At 36.3% G+C, this 20,881-nt stretch overlaps 2 protein-coding genes across 11 annotated transcripts in view; both read right to left on the bottom strand.

The window, feature by feature from the left end:
* Positions 1-20,881, bottom strand: part of LOC309859831 (lipase member K-like) — a 596,159-nt gene that overhangs the window by 399,595 nt on the left and 175,683 nt on the right. The gene's annotated exons all lie outside the window — the stretch shown is intronic.
* LOC309859838 (phosphatidylinositol 3,4,5-trisphosphate 3-phosphatase and dual-specificity protein phosphatase PTEN-like) overlaps positions 1-20,881 on the bottom strand; it is a gene marked incomplete at its 5' end in the record, with an annotated part of 105,600 nt that overhangs the window by 18,366 nt on the left and 66,353 nt on the right. For 9 of the 10 annotated variants that reach the window (XM_082720972.1, XM_082720964.1, XM_082720969.1 and 6 more), the window contains 2 exons: positions 10,973-11,211; positions 13,025-13,068. In XM_082720972.1, the coding sequence (XP_082577098.1) occupies positions 10,973-11,211; positions 13,025-13,068 (283 nt within the window). Of the gene's footprint in view, positions 1-7,472; positions 7,518-10,972; positions 11,212-13,024; positions 13,069-20,881 lie in introns of those variants that run through there. The other variant, XM_082720971.1, reaches the window with a different exon arrangement.

The raw sequence follows: 20,881 nt of genomic DNA, 5'->3' as shown, positions 1-20,881 counted from the left end.
CCTACTATTTTCTCAGTCCCATCCTATCTCATTTTTCATTGCCATTTTGAAAATTCTCTGCCTCTATCCTAGAACACACTCTTGAAAGTTTTCTCCTAACCTTACTGGGTAAGAGAAAACTACCTAACCTCTTTCCCTAAGAGTAAGCCTACCTTGAAAATCTGATCTGAGCGAGCCCCTCTTTGTCAATCTTCTGTCTTAGTTGTTCAATTAACATGAACTCCAAAACCTGTGTCTCTCCATACCTGATTCCCAACTCCCAGTCCAGAACTTCTAAAACTTAGCTGGGCATTTCTACCTGGAAATTTCAGAAGCACTTTAAACACAACATATCCAAAAACTGAAACTTTCCTATTTTTGCAGGACCAACCTCTGTTATTTTTATTAATGATATTTACTATTTTCCCCAGTGCTCAAAGCTCAAAACCTCTTCTAATACCACCACTGCTACTATTTATTGAACTGTTACAATGTTCTTTGTATTGTTCTAAGTACTTTCATTAAGTATAATTTAGTACTCATGAAGTGGGTATTATCAGTAACATCATTTTATAGACGAGGTAAGGTCCCAACTCTTGTAAGTAATGGAACTAAGTTTCACCCTAGTACTCCAGCTCCAGAGTTTACAGTCAATTGCTGATGCGGCCATCTTCTTCCTGCTCGAGTCAAGGAAACAATCTGAGAGGGAGTAGTGATCTACACAGGGCTATAAAAGAGGAATAAGGAAATCCCAGAACTGTAGCAAAGGCCCAGGCCAACTACCGAGCATCTACACACAGTACATACATACAGAGAGACACAGACAGACAGACAGACAGACACACACACACACATACTGTCCACACAACACGAAAAGCACACCAGTGGTTCAGTTCCTTTAGGATACTTAGTAGACTTCTACACATCTATTCAGAGTCAAAATCCAGACTTTGTGACATACCTCTCAAAATACCAGTTCTAGCTTTCTGTGGCCATTCTAGTTCAATCACCTCCTGCAATTCTGTAATAGTCAAATGAATACCAGCCTCTGATTGATCTATTCTTCTATTTTTACACCTACTCTTTAATTAACTTTATGAAAGTGTCAGATGAATCACACTAACAATTTAAAATGCTAAATGGTTTCCCAGTGACTATCCAAATAAGAAAACTTATCACAGATTATATAAATCCATTAACAACATAAAAATACAGCCCAACCTCTTTTCTGCTCTTACTTCACACAACTCCCCTGAATGTGCTTTTATTTTTGGTCAAACCAAAATACTTAATTTCTCCCATGCTATACTTGCTGCTTTTTAAAGTATGCTATCTTTACCAGATTAAGGACATTGATCTGCAAGCAGTCATCTGGGAAGTTTTACCTATCTTCTAACACCTAGACCAACTCAAGTAACAGAATTATTCAGTATTTCCAGTTTGATAGCACCACCTGAAACAGAATTCAGATGAGGTACATGTTGAGGGCTTCTACACATTTTCATTTTGGGATGGTCTGTTCAAATTTTGGATTTCACCTTGAAACAATGATGTTCACTGAAAATTGCTTATTTCCCATTAAAATAGTCAAATTCATTAGCAGGGACCCAAATAATTCTGAGTTACCTACACAGTGTAGTTCTTCCCCTTTCTCAAACTTAACGTATAATTTGTGTTTCCCCTTTATTTTTCCTCAAAAAAAACCTTAAAAGAGATGTATTGCTTTTATTGGCAATTTCATACAATGTTTGAAATGATTAGTTCAAAAGGTTTAGTGTTTGCTAATTCACAACTTATATTTTCATCTTTAGTAATTCCTCTCTATGTTATTATCTTAGTAATCTCTAAAATATATTTGTATTTCCCAAATATAATTGACCCCAAATTATTTAAGTAACTAGTTTTAAATTTCCAAATAGTTGATTTTACTTGATTAAACGTTTTAAAAAATCTCTTGCTGGAGGTGCCTATGTGGCTCAGTCAGTCAGTTAAAGCACCCAACTCTGGGTTTTGACTCAGGTCATATCTCACGGTCATGAGATCCAGCCCTGCGTGGGGCTCCAGGCCCAGTGCAGAGTCTGCTTGAGATTCCTTCTGCTCCTCCCCATCTTGCACACTCTCTCTCACACACAAATAAATAAAATCTTTAAAAACAGGGAAAAATCAAAATTATACATTTAAGAAAATCTCTCACTGTACTGAATTATAATCAAGAAATGGGGTTTATATATTTCTACCTGGAGATGAGATTTTCTTTGTAGTTGGCCTAATGAATTATCAATCTTGGTTAACTATTATGTGGATGACAAAAAAAGAAAAAAGACAGATCTTATGGGCCATTTTTTATTATACTATTCAATCCATCTACACATCTTCTTATCTTGTACTTTCTTGATCTTCAAGTATATTAAAGATTCCTATTATTGTTGTTTTGCCATCAGTTTTTTCTTCATTTCTTTCAGCTTTTCTTACTGTATTTGATGTTATGTTTAGCATGTAAGAGTTCATACCTGCTAACTCTTCATTGTGGAGTGCACCCTGTGTTAATATAAAATGACATTCCTGATCTAATTTTACATATTCTGTTGTAAATGTACTGATAATGATATCCTGTCATCTGCTCTTGAAATTTACATTTGCCTGATGTATCTTTAATGAACCACTTATTTTTCTAACCTGAGCTGTTTTACACAAGTCTCTTGTATATAATTAATCTCTTAAAGAACAGAAAATTAGAAGTAGAGATTAAACACATCTTTCAACATGGTACTTCCAGGCCAGAATTCCACCTGGATACCACAGCACAAGCTACGTAATGTTTTGCTCATATTCTGTGCATCAGTACCTTCAGATCATCTTCTCTAAGATGAAGTCACAATCTAGATTCCTCAGTCAAAAAAGTAATTTTCTACTTCAGTAAACTTTTCACTGGCACTTTTAAACTCAGAAATAATTTCGTGTTTTAAAATAACAGTGTTTTCTGGAAGCTTGAAAAAGTATGTTTCAGAATGCTCACAAGGTTGTCACAGGAAAGTAACTCAACAAAGGAAGGAATATAGCTCTTTAGGAATGGTTACTATTGCGATGACACAATGTGGCAGGAGTTTTGTTATGAAGCTAAGTGCTGGGCATTGTACATAGGACCCTAATACCACCACACTTTGTAAGACAAACACTGTCACCTCTATTTCAAGGGTGAGAAAACAGTCCTGGGGCACATGATTGTCTTGTTCAAAAAACCTGGACCTGAACCTAAATGTGACTCTGAGCCTAGAACTTCATCTTCCGATGTCCTGGGTTTTACTAAGAGCACAAAAAGAAGTCGTGACCTGTTTGAGCACTATTTTTCCCAACTATAAAGAGCCTCCACAAAGTTTAGAGTATCACAGAGCTCCAGCTCCATGGAACTACTTTTGAGTAACCTATCAACAACAGTGCTGCACGAATCACAGATCTCTGCGAATAGTATGAAGCAGACAAGGGGCACAGGTCTCTCTGCACAGCACCCCTTCCCCTTTGGGAAAGCTATCACTCACCCTGCAGTCCGATGGAGATGGGATGGGATCTATTCTTCAGCATCAGATACATGTCCCAAGCCTCTGGCCAGAATGTTCAGTTCAGGGATGGGTACATGCCCTAATCCAGGTAAATCAGAACCTAATCTAGGAATATTCACTCAAACTGTAGCTCTCTTCCTCCTGTAGTTGCTAAAGTAGCCAGGATGTAACACCAGAGTCGCCAGGAGTCATACCTTGCTATTATTTGCAAGGAGAATGCCTGAAAAGAAAGCAAATACAGAGCAAAGGAGAGAGCTGAGAGAAAGATTACCAACACCTATTAAGCATCTAAGTCCAGGCCAGAGCTTTTAAGGTTATATAAGTCAATATAAAGGTCTCCTTGGGTTTACACTCTTTGAGTTGGACTTCTGTGAGTAGATATTGAGAGAATTCTAATATGTTATAATATAGCTACTTCTTTTTTTCTCTTTTAAGTTTCTATTTCTACTTTGGGGATCAAAATGATACAGAAGTATAATCTGGACAGAAGAACACAGTACTGTAGAAAGAATACTAGATTTGAGGTTAGGAGACAGTTTTGAATAACATTACACAGACAGATGAAATGACCTAGGAGAGACTGATCTTTACAGATTCATTTGATCATTTATATTAGAACAGGCCTTAACTAAATCATTGCTAAAATCCTTCAAGGTATAAAAACCTTATAATTTTATGAATGTATAGATTGTATGACAGGCTTAAATACCATGTATTAGAGAAACACAGTTTAGCCCAAAAGAATTAGTATGTTAAAAAAAATAAGAATATTGTATTAGGCATTCTTTTTGTTTTGTTTTTACTGAAAATGAGAACAATTAGAGTTTAAGTGAAGGGGAAAACTAGAAAAATTTTTTATGTTATCATATGGAGAAATTTAGTAGCTAGAAAAAAGTAAGCTGACTATACAATCAGGACATAAAAATTCACTCCTCAGAGAATCCAGAAAATTTCCTCTTCATGGGATCACTTAGAATAAAGTTAATACTTATTATTTCTAGAAAGTTTAAGTCTTCATTACAGATAAGCTAATAAACTCATATACAGAGATCATAATATATATGAATTTTGTCTCTAATAATCGCTTTGAAAGCAAAACAAAAAAAGAAATCAAAAGCTCAAATATTTTTTCCTAAAAGATTAATCAAAGAAAATAAAGATTAATGTGTACTTGGCCTGCCACCATTCTAGAAGGGGGAAAGCAACAGAAAGAGAGAGGAGTAGCAGAAATTCTGGATGGGTTTGTCATGTAACTAAAGTTTGCTTCTAAACTCAGAAATTTGGGGACTCTTTCCAAAATACATACTTACCAGTATTAGTAGGATGCTTTAACACTTATTCATAGCTTACAATAAATGCTGTGAGTTTATTCTCATTCCGATACATAAGTGTTAAGTGCAGACAGTGTGAAGCACAGGACTAGACAGGCACTTGCCCTGGGATTTAACCTGCACCAGGCTCTCCTGGGGGGGGCAGGACAGGGAGCTGCTGAGAGCCTGTTTCACTCATGAAGAAAAAGGACCAAAATCTCCAAAGGAATTACTCTTAGGGAAGTGTAACACAGGTTTCTTCTCAATTATTGAATAAAAGAAGGACTCTTCTTTCCATCAAGCAGTTATCCTGCTCTGGGAAATATGTTTCTTTAGAGGAGGTATCAGTTGTACTTTGAATTCTCGGCAACACTCAAAGCCTCAAGCACCATTTGGGCATCACTAACACAACGGCACACTGTAGGGTCAGCAGGCACCCACCACTTTGCCATTTAATTTGCACCAAGTCCACTGAGGGAAGCTGAGGGAATGACAACTCTGCACCAGATTAGTTTGAGGAGAGTCCCTGCCAAGTCCACAAATTCTTCACTAAAACATGCCAACTGGGTCTTCTTTCTCCATAACAAAGAGGGGTGGGGTGGGGGGGAGAAGGAGAAAGGGGGGAGGGGGGAGGAAGGAGGGAAGAGAAGAAACCATATCCTCCCATATAAACGTCACCAGAACACAACTTCCTTCTTAATGTTTCCCTACAACTGAAATTAAGGATACAGGCAAAGTCACATTAAAGACAGTTTTAGTAAAATTAATGCTATATAAGCTGAAAAACTGACAAAATATGTGTATCTCCCGTAATAATGGTTCACAGTTACAAAAATACGAGTCTATACATTCAACCTAAAAGGAAATACTGGCAAGAAGATACATTTTTAGCAGGTGTTTCAAGGAATAAAACTACTCTGGATAATCAGTTATATTTACTATAAGATACTTACTTCCCTGGAAGAATTCCACAGTTGAATGACAACAGCTTTACCATGTTCAGCTTAGCTCATTTCTCATGATGAAACTATACTTATTAAAGGCTAAAATCAGATTATTTCACTAGCACCCTAACCATTAGGTAAACATCTGATATGTCTGAAAATTGTTAGACAATTAAATTTCAAAGATTAAAGGAAACCTTCAGCATTATATTTATAAGACTAACAACTTCAAGCTGCCTTTATCTGTACTTAGGTCAGGGGCCACCAAATTCCTAGGCATCAGTAAAAAAGGGTATAAACTGAGGAGCCTTGTCAAAATAGGCCCATTTGGGGACAGCTTGTCCCCATAGAGATCAATTCTGAACAGCCGCAAAATTCTTTTGCAGTTCCAGGATTCAACAACGTTCAGGGTACTCAAATTTTACTCTAAATGCTATCATTAACTGTTCGAGTCATCTTAATGAAAGCACTTCACCTTTCTGGGCCTCCGTTTTATCATTTTTAAAGTAAGAAAAATTCCTGCCAAAAAAGGCTCATAATCTTATGCCCATAATCTTTATCTATTTAATCTAACTTTCTAACACTGTTTCAACATAAAATGCAAATGAAACCGAGCTTCATTAAGAGCATCTGCTCGTAAATTTCTTTTTGCCTTTTTAAATATATACAGAAGTAAAAAGGTAGGAGCACATTTAGAATACTGCTTTAGATGACAGCTGTGACTAATTCATCCAAAAATGGTCTGGGTATATTGATTAATCATGAACTAAAGCACGAAAGATCTCAATGATTTATTTTGACTCCAAGATGCTAAAAGTGATCAATTTTGGCCAAATTACTTAACTCTGAATCTCGATATAATGTATTAGCTAAGCATAACAATTTTACTAAGGATACCCTTAACAGTACACACAGAACTCCATTCTGTTAGCCTGTTAACTTCCATCTGGGGGAGATTCAAACCCGTAAGAGAAGAGTGCTGTGTGCCTGAAGCATTTCTGCTGATAATGGAGGGATGTTCACATTCTACAGTATACTGTATTTTATTTTTATAAACACTTCTCTTGCTATCTTTTCACTCTGACCCCTATTTCACAACACTATCCCTTGGGCCTTGCCAGTTTACTAAGTCTCTCTTCACCTTTACAGAGCAAGAGAACTGACAATATTTTCAAATGGTAACGAATACAGTATTTTCCCAATGATAAATTAAAACATGTCTTCACTTTTTCATTAAGAAGACTTCTCCTGGATCTAACTTAAACTGTTTAAGCATCCTTGGGTTTTACTTGTATCCCTGAGTATGGTGTGAGAGACTATCCCAAGTGCTCCTTACATGGCTGGTTCTCATGATTATAAGCATTTAGCCAACTCTCACACAGGGGAGGTATGTGTGTGGGTGAGTGTGCGGAAGAGGGGAAAAGAGAGCACATGTAAAAGCACAGCTTGGTCAGAAAAAGACTACTACAAGAACCTTTGATTACCCTCTAACTCAAAATCCCGAGTAAAGCACTCTACAAGTCTGCTGGTTGTAATGCCAAACAAACAAAAAAGGTGTAGTTCAATATGGTGAAGACAAATACTTTAGAAATGGTCAAACATGTTTGTAGCTTGCAAAAGAAAAGTTAAGACTGTTGCAGTATCTCTAGCAAACAAATCTGTCCACTCCCAGAAAAACTGACCTCTTTTCCTAAGACTATGAAGCAGGTCATGAGAGGACTGGAAATACCACTTCCCTTCAGTATATGATGACGACTTCTCGGGTTAGCCAGCTACCGGGTTAGCCAGCTACTGGTTTTCATCAAGTACACACGTGGTAACACAATCAAAGAATAATACTTATTTTAGAGTACTCTTTGGAAATTTCGGGGAAACATTAACATTTTCAAAATGCCCCCCAAAAACCTTCCCCTCAAGAAATCTCAGTATTTTCTAGGCAGATAGTACACCTTAACACCTGGCAAAACTTCTGGCTTTGTTGCTTGGGGAAAGACAGCGCTCTCCACATCACCGTGGCACTCACTGCTGTGTTCCTCACTGTGCATGGGGTACAAGACTCTAGCTCCATCCTGGGAGAAATTCTAGCCATTGATGGGGAAGTAGCCTGCTCTAGCAGTGCCAAGCCTCGAATCACAGCCTGTACAAGAGGGTGTTTCGTGAAAAATCTACTGCTATGAAAATTGGCAAATTCAGGAGAGCCAAGACATTCAATCAAGGGCTTTTCAAGAGGTTTTGTCAAGAAATGGGAGCAATTATGAAATGCTTTTCTCCCCATAAGTTCACTAGTTTCAAAAGGAAAAATTCTACAGCCAGGATTTTAAATGCAGTCAACTGGATAAAATACAAACTCATTTGCACAGTTTAATTCTTTAACCTTAAAACTAAAAATGTGAAGTCATAATCCTTCCCTTCCTAACATAGCGTTATGCCAGAATCTTGCCAAAAATGATGTCACTAACCAAGGCAAAGAAAATGATGCAACATGAATTTTTCTGGAGAATTTTAGAGAATTCTTAATTTTTTGATACAAGCCTACTTTCTTTTTCTGTTTTTTTTTTTTTTTTTTATAAATAAAGTCTTTATTTTTTTTTTTAAGATTTTATTTATTTATTTGACAGACAGAGATCACAAGTAGGCAGAGAGGCAGGCAGAGAGAGAGAGAGAGAGAGAGGGAAGCAGGCTTCCTGCGGAGCAGGGAGCCCGATGTGGGGCTCGATCCCAGGACCCTGAGATCATGACCCGGGCCGAAGGCAGCGGCTTAACCCGCTGACCCACCCAGGCGCCCCCAAGCCTACTTTCATCTGACAAAAGAATCTACAGATTTCATTTGCTCTTTCATTCTTTCATGAGATAGCTTTTTAAGCACTTGTTTTCACCAAAAACATAGTCATAATTGATTGGATATAAAAGATAACAAAGAAGTTTTCAAGTCAAAGACAATGGCATAATTTTAAAGTATTATTTATAATCTAAATACTAGCAGCCCTTTCATAAAACTTCCTATTGGCAAAACCAAAGTTTAATTCTGATTAATCTGTAACCATTGAGATTTCGTCATTAACCTCAAAGAGCCACTGATTTTTCCATTTAAAAAGGGGACACTGGGGCACCTGGGTGGCTCAGTAAGTTAAGCTTCTGCCTCAGGCTCAGGTCATGATCTCAGGGTCCTGGGATAGAGCTCCACATCAGGCTCTCTGCTCAGCAGGAAGCCTGCTTCCCGCTCTCTGCCTACTGTGATCTCTGTCAAATAAATAAAATCTTAAAAATAAATGAATAAAAAATAAAAGGGGACATAATTCTTATAAAGACTCCTTTAATTTTCCACATTTAAAAAATCTGTGTAATTAAAAACTATAAGGAAAATTTTATGTTCATGTATACCATGTACATTTTTAGTGAGAGACTATAGCTTTCATCATATTTCTAGAACATATGTCACATAAATCCTTTAAGAGCCATGAGCTTTGGGCGCCTGGGTGGCTCAGTGGGTTAAAGCCTCTGCCTTTGGCCCAGGTCATGATCCCAGGGTCCTGGGATTGAGCCCCACATCGGGCTCTCTGCTCAGTGCAGAGCCTGCTTCTCTCTCTCTCTCTCTGCCTGCCTCTCTGCCTACTTGTGTTCTCTGTCAAATAAATAAAATCTTAAAAAAAAAAAAAAAAGAGCCATGAGCTTAAATCTAGTGTTCTGGCTCCATAATACACAGCTCCTCTACTTTTATTTGAAATTCTTTTGATTTGATTTCTTTCCCACAACTACATACAGTGTCTACTGCTCATCAACCCTGCTTGCTCTAAACTTCTACCACTACTTTAGCTACTGTACTTTGATTTGACCTGTTTCTCTATTGTTTTCTTTCCATTCAGTCTCTTTCCCCTGTGCTGCCCTGGACTTACTCACTTAAGAACAATTTACCTTTTATATTTTTAATCAGTAACAGCAACTATTTCCCTCTAGATGATGAAAAAAATGAACCAAAGTAAACATCTCAGGCCTTTCACTCAAGAATTCACTCCACTACTATCATCTCAGGACATACACAACTTCTAAAGAAGTGTAAGGCAATCTACTATAATGAATATTTACTAAAATCAAGCACTAACATGAGATTCAGTTTTATAAACTATCACCAATACACAACACTCTAGCATCTCTAGGAGTAATTTTTAAAAATCACAAAGATAAATAAAATAAGAAATGAGGAAGGAGAAAAGGAGGCAGGAATCAATGCAATCACCAGCTAAAATAATAGAAGTGATCATGTTTCTGTTTTGAAGTTGAATTAAAAAGAAATCAGCTTAGGGGCGCCTGGATGGCTCAGTCAGTTAAACATCTGACTCCTGACCTCAGTTCAGATCTTGATCTCAGGGTCACGAGCTCAAAGCCCACACTAAAAATTAAAGGAAGGCAGGCAGGCAGGCAGGCAAGCAACTTAAACTGGAAGAGAACCTTCCTGATTGTAAATGTTATTAAAACTAGAATAAATTTCTTCATAAAGTTGTAATGTCTCCCTCAAGAGAGTTCTTTGTCTAGGTGAGTTTCTCCCTCTATCTGGAGCGGTTTTTCCTTCTCAGAGACAGAGAAATGTACAAAATCTCTTTGTAAGAAACATAAACATATTTTGTCACATTTACCATCCAAAGAAATGAATCTCTTAGAAATTATTATGAAACTTCTCCTGACTTTATGTTCTCCCCTCAAACATATTACACAGATTAAGTTTGTCAGTGATTTTCAACATCGTCTTTATTAGCCTTCTGAATAACAGAAGAACCTTTGACTAATCTTAATTATAACTATATTCGTGAATATTCATATCAAAGAATAATTTTCATGTACTTATAAAGGATCATACTATAGTAGGAAATGGCATCCAAGTTATTACCCAAAGACATCTTACTCTCAAGCAAGGTTCAGAAATATCAAGCTTACTTTTGTTCAACGTACTGCTACTTTAAATGCTCTGCCAGGATTTTATAAGACCAAATATGCCATACAGTTAATGCATAAGATTTACTAGCATGATATGAAAATGCCAGCATGAAGAGAAAAATTGAGAGATTCAGTCATTTGCTCATACAACAGTTACGGTAGAAGGGTTACCAACCATCTTTTTAAAAAGCTGTTTTCTAATAAATGCTCAGATCAAGGAAGAAGAAAGAAAAAAACATCAAATATAACTTACCTTTTTGTCTCTGGTCCTTACTTCCTCATAGAAATCTAGGGCCTCTTGTGCCTTTAAAAATTTGCCCCAATGTAATAAATATGCACAAATCATTACACCGGTTCGTCCCTTTCCGGCTTTACAGTGAATTGCTGCAACATGATTGTCATCTTCACTTAGCCATTGGTCAAGATCTTCACAAAAGGGTTTGATAAGTTCTAGCTGTGGTGGATTATGGTCTTCAAAAGGATACTGTGCAACTGTGGTAAAAGGATAACCTCAGAATTAGGGAAAAAAAAAAGTCTTTCCTGAATTGTTTATTAAAGTAGATTAACTGTAGAAATGTTGCATATAAGCTTAATAGATGTTTAAAAGAAAAAGTGAACTCCAGAGAAAAATAATTTGCTGCCTGATAATTTACCAATATTTGAATAGAAACTAGTGTCTCAATTCTTAAACCTACCCACTAGACAGAGGCTGAGCATTATTTTCCCCACTTACTGAAAGAGGAAACTTTGTAATGGAGAGGTAGCAGAAGGCAACATGTCAGAGAGAGAGGCAAACTCAAAATGAAATGTCATGTAGGCAGGTTTCCTGTCAGGGCTCTGAATACGTTTTCTGACAAAAGGAGTTGTAATATTTATAATATTACATCACCACAAAACATATATTCCAGAGAAGATATAAATTACCAATCAATCAACAATGTAAAGGACTGATTTTTATATTTCATATAATAAAAATGCTAAGCGTGTTATTTAAAGATGGTCTTGCAAATGTTAGTGTTGTATACTACATGTGATTTTAAAGACATTTACAAAAGAAGCTGAAAAAAACTACTTATAAAAACGTATACCGTTGTAGTAAAGTGTATCTAATGAAGCTTCAGGTCTTTTCACATGAGTTATAAAAACCCAAAGTTTCTCTTTGCTTATAGTCACAGGGGTTTTGTTGTTGTGTTTTTTAAGTTGCTCAGAAACAGGAGTTCAACTATATCACTATTAAATTTTTTCTTACTGGTCCCTGCCTCAGCAGTTCCATTCTACTAAAACCCTTACAAATCCTGACTGACATCTAATGTACATAATTGTCCTCTGTGTCATCTGAATATGTGAGAAGTATGCCTTCTATCTTCAGTCACATCATCACTAATATGGAACCGGATTCAGTGTGTCAGGTGAGTGGTCCTGGGAGACGACGATGACCATTACAGGAGTCGCTGGGATGCTTTCACCTGGGCCTCAGCATTCCATCTTCATCTCCCCACGGGCACACAAAACAGCCAGGAATCTGTTAAACGTCTATTTAAAGCTAGATAAACGTTGACTAAAACACGCTTTGCCTAGTAAGCAGTAGCTTAAATTCACGAAAAAGGAAAAATTCTTAGTGGATCTGTACTGGCTCTCACCACTACCACTTCTGAATTCTCAAACCAGCTGTTTGAACATCCGATCTAGACTGTCAGAAGGGATCCACCGCAAACACATCAACATGGAGCGCATGGACTCCACCCTCTCTTTCTATCATGGTAGCATCTGCCAAGCTTCTTCACTCTCCAGGTCTCTCATGGCTCAAGGGGTTCCACAAACAATGAGGGAAGGTTTTTGTGGGACCTCAGAAAAATTCACTACACCTGGAGAAGAACTCATTTAAAGCAGCTCCTGCTCCCACTTGTCAGGCTCCTCTAATCCACATTTGTCATAAGCTTTTGCCCCTTTTAGGTCACGGCTCCACGGAGTTACTCCATTGTCTGCTTTGCTCTTCCTATAATCCTTTACTATTTGACCAAATGCCTCCAACAGTAGATATAACCCTTTCTTTATTTTATGGTTTGTCTATAAACTTTTCCTAATTCTTACAGTCAACCCTGCATTTTAGTATTCCTACTAGTACTGGCAGGTTTATATGGTAACTGTAAAATTAAATTTTTCCAAATTGTCTAAGACCATCTTTAACATAAATATTTACATCACTTAATAATTGAGCTTATTCACTACTGCTATGACAAGAAGATTTGGTCTATTGGTTTTAAGTTATATAACAGAAATACATTACGTGGCAGTTAATACCTACCTCTGCAGTTAAATTTGGTGGTATCATAATGTCTTTCAGCACACCTAAAAGAAAAGTTTAAATGTGATCCAAAGTTATCTTTTGCACTGGCAAAAAAAAAAAAAAAAAAAAAAAAAAAAGTATAGTAACACACATTTCCTGAACTTTTATACTGTACCAGGCATCAGGTTGTTTTTTATTAACTACTTCTTTCAATCCTAACAATTCTAGGAAGTAGGTAGTGTCATTATCCCCATTTTACCATTAAGAAAACTGATCTTAGGTGTTATGCACTTAGGGCTTCCATTACTTGCTCACAAAACCTGTGATGCCGCTCAGGCACACACCTCCCACCCAGCTGCACGTGTCCCCTGAAACTTCCTGCATGCTGAGGGAGTATATGTTTGACTTCACCAAGTATGTACAAACACCTAATGAGCCACAGTACTGTCTTTACCCCAGAGTTGAGCATAAATCGTTTTCTTGAAGTATTTTTTAAAAAGATAAATTTTTAAAATACTAAAATAAGGGAAAAGAAATTTTTTTTTAAAAAAGTGAATGACACTAATCTACTCAAAAACTACACTTACTAAAAAATTGTTAAGGCAGACTTTTCTAACAAAGGTAATCTTTGTCAAAAATCTCTCAGTTATGAGTTTTAATTAAAGTCTCAGAGTAATGAAGGAATAAGAAGTAAAATAAAGACAGAGTAGTAAAATGTTAACTCTATATTACTTAGAGCATACTAAAATTGGTCTCTTTAATAGTAGTGACATGTTTGTCATCATGCGCTGGTTTACTCATGGTTAATAGGTGTGTTAACAAACATTAAGAAGGCTCTGAAAGGGATCCCACACTTGAATTTGTGGTCAGCAAAATCATGGTAACTACAACTACTAACCAAATGAGATTTTTAAAAATTATTTAAAATAAAAACTTAGCGTTTTAAAACAAGTCAAGGTCATTGTACACTCCCTTCCTCTCCAATTCTGAAATCCCAAAAGTCTGAAATATCTAACATTTTCTGTTAAACTTATGACAGGCTCAATTGTGGCAGCATCCGATCTGAGTTTATGACAGTGTGCACTCTTTAACTAATGCACTTAAGAGTAAAGAGTAAAAATGGTAGGAAGACCATTTTGCCCTAAACCCCACAGGAGTGTTATGTAATATTAGTAAGTTTATGCTTCCATGTTATCTTTCTGCAAAGGGAGAAATTCTGAATGCTGAGACACACTGGCCCTAAGAGTTTCATGTGGACATGTATTTCACATCTAAGAAATCCTAAAGATATCTGTATGGTTCCTCTACTTTAAATGGTTTTAAATCCCAATCCACATGAAAGCTGAACTAATTATAAGCAAATCAGAATCCACTATTTTCTAAATGGCCAGACCTGAAATAAATCAACTTTCATACTACTACTTAAAACAAAGCTTTCCCCCTATTTCACTTATAATATATTGAGTTTTGCTCAAAAAAATCATTTAGTAATGGCATATGCATATTTATGTACCCTTGCTAAATAATTTCATACTCCCTCCTATGCAAAACATGACAGGTAAGAGGAAGAAAATAGTCACATTTTACGCTATCTTTAATACAGATTAAAGAAGAGGTCTGGTAAATAGTGCAGAATATTTAATAAAGACTCATGTAAAGATAGGACTTAAAAGGTGAGGGACAAGGAGCAGGCTAGGAAACAAAGCTCTAAGATGCTGGTCTCATGGCAGCATAACAGAAAAATCAACATTTTGAGTTTCACACAGCTTTAGTCTTCTAAAATTCTCCTGCTTTTTCAGGAGCTCAGACATTTGGTTTGACAAATACTGCTTAAGACTCCATCATAAACTGATTCTCAAATATTACTGTTAAGAGGCAGAAATGGTGGAAAAATGGAACTAATGAGCTTCTACATGTTTACCACATGTACACAACCTTACAAAGGAGTTTCCATGTTTTTTAATTCATAGTCACACCAATATAATAATAGAAAATATAATCTCCATCTTATATATGAGAAAGCTAAGATTTAGAAGAGCCAGGACTCAAACCCAGGTCCTCTGGTTACAAAAGTCAAACTTTTCCCAATACAGCTCCATACTTCTTCCACTTACAATACAAAATGGAGAAAAGCTTCAAAAACAAAAGCAATAACAAATTCTACTCAAAATCAGCCTTCCTACTAGAGCAGTATTTGGCATAAAAGATAGAACCAACAAAAAGCGACCATGAAAACATGAAAAGGTTATGAAAATCTCTACAGGTATCGATGAAGTGGATGAAGAGTATGTGAGAACATATACCGGGGCCTGTAGTAATGGAAGTGATCTGGAGGAGGGGTTGCTAGAATAAGAATGATGACTCTCTTCTTTAATTAAGACCTTCTCCAATAACCGTGCATACGTGCACACACACGTGCATGTGCACATACCCAATTCCTTATAACTTTTGTGTGGTATGTTAGTTGATAAGTCCTTCAACAAACCAAAACTGAAGATACATAAATGGAAAATGGGATTTGACTGAGACAAGTAGTAGGTAAATCTGACCATTTACACTTCCTTAAAATTAAAATTCAATGGAAAAGATACCTTTTTTAAAATCCTCACCTTATATTGGCTTATATGAGACAAGAGAGATGAAGAAGCATTGCAAGAGTTTCTAATGAAGGGGTTGACAGAAAGTGAAGGAAGAGTAAGACTAACAGGAAAAGCTTCCAGATAAGTGAGACTTCCCAAAGCATTAGGGAAGTATGCAGGTCTCTAACTCTCTTCAACATCACTATCTTAAAAAGAAACCTTAACAGATAAAAATTAACAACAGGTAGAGGTTCATCACCAAATGATGGAGAGTTGTGTGTCAAATAGAATACACAATGAAATAGAGTAACCCTCTTAAAAACAAGTATCCAGTGAACAGTTAAGGTCCTCAAAGGCAAGAAGTGTATTATGCTTCTATCCCCATCATCCTCCCTTCTCCTCTTACCCTCACCAGCCTACAGGTATACAGAGGAACATAGAAATATGAAATACACACACCTGCCCAAAACAAATTCACTAAGCATCATCATACCCAAATTTGACTAACGATATGAAGCTAATTTTGTCCTTTCTTAAGATAATTTATTGAACGCTTGATAATATAGAGACATAAAAAGATTCAGTCAATTATTAAAAAGTCCATATTGAGTACTGTTCTTCATCCACACATCACAATTGCCATAAAAAGTTTAATATACCATTAAATACATGTACGTCTAGTGTCAATATTTTAAGACCTTTCAGTGTATATATTTGCAAAGATATACATCACATAGAATTAACATCCCAAAAATAAAAGAAAGAAAAGAGAAACAGCTTCTGCTTGCCAGACTCACTTACCCAGAGCCAGAAATACAAATAGGGGTAGAGAGAAGGTGAAAGTGACATCAGAAATCAAAACATGCTACAACCTGGTAGTTCTAGAAACTTCTGAAGTAAAATTTGGGGAGGTTAAAACAAATGACAACAAAACCAGAAAGGAAGACTGGCGTCAACGGTGGGTGGTCTGCTACCATATGTACCCATGTGACCTTGTTCAACTCACTTAACTTCTCTAGGCCTCAGATTCCCCATGTGTAAAATGAGAAGGTTGGACTAAATGATCTCTTTCAGATACTTTCCAGTTCTGAAAGTCTATGACTCCATCAAATGAACTGGGGAAGGGGAGCTGAAATATATATACCAAAAGCTACACTCAATTAACAAAGAGACGGTTCATTAACTCTGGGATCCTGTGTTTAGAAACACAAAAGTAAAAGGGCAGCCAAGTTCCCAGACTAGCTTCCCATGCCACCTATAGCCATAATAATGTTAAGTGAGCCACAGTACTGACAGTGCAAGCCTAGGTCCTAAATTCTGGAAGCAGGAAGCCACTGAATACAGGAATGAAAAGAATTTCCTTCCTTTTCTTTGGATATAATGTTAAACTCGAATAAAATTTTGAAAAAGGCAGAATCTGTCTTTGGTATCTTTCTACCTTCCTTCTGGGACTCTAAATGCCTAATCTTAAGAGTCTAAACCTGCACTGACTCACTTAATAGACTGCAGCTTGACACTTCTTGTCCTGTGCTTTCTTTTCTTTTCATTTTTTTTTTTTTAACTCAGCTTCTGAATCTAGTTATTCAAAAGTATAAAGCTTTGTGGTTTTTATTTTCCTCCACTGAAGCATTCTGGCATCTGCAACAAGGCTTGTTGTTACAGGAGGTTAATCAGGACAAGAGGAAGATCTATGCACAGATCATGTGTAAGCTGGGGCCCACCTACACGCCAAGTCTCTGCAGCACCTTTCTTTCACCTTGTTACCTGTCACCCCACACCCTCCATACCCTACCCCCGAATCTGACCATAATGGATTATCTGCCATACTCTAAACCCCACCATGCCAACCACCTTCTTCCATGCCAACCTCTGCCCGCAATGCCATACGCCCCACCTGGAGGTCTCCAGGAGAGTCTCAGCGGATTCCTTCACCCCAGCTCAAAAATGCCCTTCTTTATGAAAACTTGCCTAGAGGATACAAGTCCTATTTCCACTGTTCTCCACACAGCTCTCTTGTATACAAGTTACCTCTTCTGCAATACTATGTCTACTTATCACCTCAGACTATAAAAACTACCAAAGACTGAAATGGTATCTTATTCACCTCTGTACCGCCAGAAAGTTTTACAAGGTCTAATATGTGGCAAAATCAGCATAAATGTTTGCTTCTTTGTGAATCTGAGGAAATTAATGAAAACTCACTAGAAGAAACAATAATGCTGTCTACTTTACTCGTAAGTCTTCTGAGGTCTTATTGCTCAATTAAAGATAGATCACTAAATTAAAGATAGAAAAGCAACATCCTATGAGCCAACAAAGCATACAGAATCTCTCATCCTTTCTGGTGATGATTTAAATGCCCACCAAAGGCAGAAAAGAATCTTGCTCTTACATTTGAGAAATAAATTCTACAGAAACTGTGACAATCAGGAAATGTAACTACAGATTAAAATTTTTTCTGTTGAATAATTTACAGACATCACAGAGGAAAAATAAAAACCAAGGAGAAAAATAACACATTTCATATACCATTTTTTAAAAGGTAGAAAATGGGTTAGTATTTTGGGAAGGAATAATAGTCTTCAAGGGCAAAAATGACAAAATATTTTCTTCCCATTTTTCTTTTGTTCTTTTTTCCTTTTCACATCCCTACTGACAAAGTCAAAAAGAAAAACAAAAGGTTAAAGATAAGATAAACCAGCTGTACCAAGTGGGCAAGCCTTACATCCCTGCCCCAAACAACAGAAACCACCCAACTCAACAATTTTAGGTAACTTATTTATGTTATATACAGTTGGAGAATACCCTAAAAGCTGTTTCAATTGAATGACCTAAAGACCAGAATAAATAGAACCACACCCACTCTGAAGCACACCTCCATGGAAGAGGTTATTAAAGTTCCATTTAAGAAAAATAAACAAACAAATTCCAATAAATATTCCCTTCATGGGTTTAAACTAATAATCACATCATTCTTAAATAATTATTACATTACACAGATTTATACAATCTGAAGTAAAGCCAGAGCTTTTCACAGAATAAATATTTTCATCTCTCTTCAGCCTAACATTATGAGGTTGAGTATTAAGTAAGTTATTTAAAAGGCAGCATTAGCACTTAGCTTAAGTTCATCTAGCTCATTTAGATGTGAGAAAAATAGACATGTGTAATCAAGTAATCTTAAAAATAACATGAAAATTCAGCCATCAAAGTTTCTTTGAAAGAAACTTTCCATATCTGAAAGATGCAAGTAGTAACTATTAACTCCATACAAAGTTTATTAAGTATTTTCATATATATATTCTCAGTTGATGCTCACAAACATCTGAGAGATAGAACTTATTCACATTTTACAAACAAGGAAAATAGGAGTCAAAAAAATTATAAAACTCGCCCAAAGTCATACAGCTAATAAGCCAAAGAATCAAAACCAAAGACCTCTCCTTCCAAACAATTACAAAACTAAACAAGAGCAAAAAACAAACAAACAAACCTAAACAAGAGCAACAATTACAGCCAATAAAAGCACTTGCCATGTGATTTTACCACATGTATGTACTTCATGTATATACATTTGTTTACCGTTAGGAGGTAGATAATAGGCGAGAGAGTTTAGAAAAGTATAAGCTGAGGAAACAGCAGGATAAACAGAATAAAAAAAAAAACAAATGGAAAACAAATGAGAAGATTTAAAGTCGAGGAGTTTCAACTTATGAGTTCTAGAGAAAAGAACAGAAAACACAAGGAGAAGAAATCCAAGATAATAATTCGAGAATAATACCCCAAACTGAAGGACAGGAGTTTCCTAAGTCAAAGGATACAATGAGTATTCAGCAAAAGTGATGAAAATAGACCCAAATACAGCATATATAGCTCAGTGAAATTTCTGAATACTGAAAAGATGAACGTAGGATCCTATAAGCTGCCCAAGAGGAAAGAGGTTTCATAAAAAGTATCTGGAATCAGAATTACACCACCCTTTTTAATGGCAACACTAGCAGCTAGAAAACAACTTCCAGGAAAAAACCTTCTGAATATTTCCAGCCTAGAATACCATACCAAAAGAGACATTAAATCAAGTGTGAATATATAGTAAAGGCATTTTTTAAACAAGAGAAATCTCAAATAATTTTGCTGTCCACATTTTCTCTCTCAGGAAGTTACTAGAAGATGTGTTCCACCAAAACAAGGTGGGAAACCAAGAAAGAGGACAATTCCAGGAACTGAAGAATCCAACTCATGAGAAGGGGAAAGGGGAATCCTCAGAATGATGGTGAAGAAACATCTGAAGTAGACAGCTATAAGGCAAACCTAGGGAACAACTGACCCAACTCACGGTAGATCAGAAGGCTCCTAAAGAAGATAAAATCGATTTAATGCCCAATGGGCTTGAACATGTTAAGAGATTTATATAGTTTAGAGATAAACTGAAGTTAAAAACATAGAGACTAAAGAAGTTGAGAGAGACAGAGAAAATTTTACCTCCAGGGAAAATAAAATGCTCAGGAAAAAACAGTTATAGTACTTAACTGTAAACTGCATTTATCTAGTCATAATCACATAAAACCCAAAATTGATATAACCAAAATTACAAATTTAGCTACTACAAAGAGGGCTGAAAATGTGTGTGGTTGGGTAGAGAGGAAAGAGAGTTCATACATTTGGATGTGAAATATCATGCCACACAATAATTACTCATAACTTTGTCACTAATTGAAATGATATATTTGTATTTGTATGTCATACTAAAACAGTTGCAAATGGTAAAATACTACTTATTATCAACACTTAAGAATTAGGTTATTAGACTATAAATTTTATATAATGTGTTAACTATAGTATTCTAGCACATATTTGGTTTCTTAGTATTTTCTGAACTATTATAATCAAAACGAACATAACAATCACTTTCTCCTATACCAGCAAAACCTTCTCTAATGGACTTAGTATGATAAGATGGGTTCCTCTTAATTTCTGCAGAGTCAGGCCCTCATTCCATAAACAACTCAGCAGTTTCCAGACTAGGCTCTTTCCTTGCATGACCATGTTTCATTAAGGGTTCTGGGTCCCTACTATTTTTTTTTAATGGTATGCTTTCATGTTTTCATTCCTTGATACCCACTCCTATCAAGATTATCTTTTATTTAAATGTATTGAGAAAACGTGAATTAAGTACTTGAAATTGTGCTTATTTCCTGGGATAAAATTATTTATGAATTATTATCCCTGCCATCAAAAGTAATACTAGAGTAACTGTATCAGTGAGAATAAGGTTTAGCTGTGAGAAATAGAAGAA

Source organism: Mustela nivalis (assembly GCF_964662115.1).
Source record: "Mustela nivalis genome assembly, chromosome: 2".
NCBI classification, from domain to species: Eukaryota; Metazoa; Chordata; class Mammalia; order Carnivora; family Mustelidae; genus Mustela; species Mustela nivalis.
Note: the sequence above shows the minus strand (reverse complement) of the source record. Positions and strands in the feature narration are given on the sequence as shown.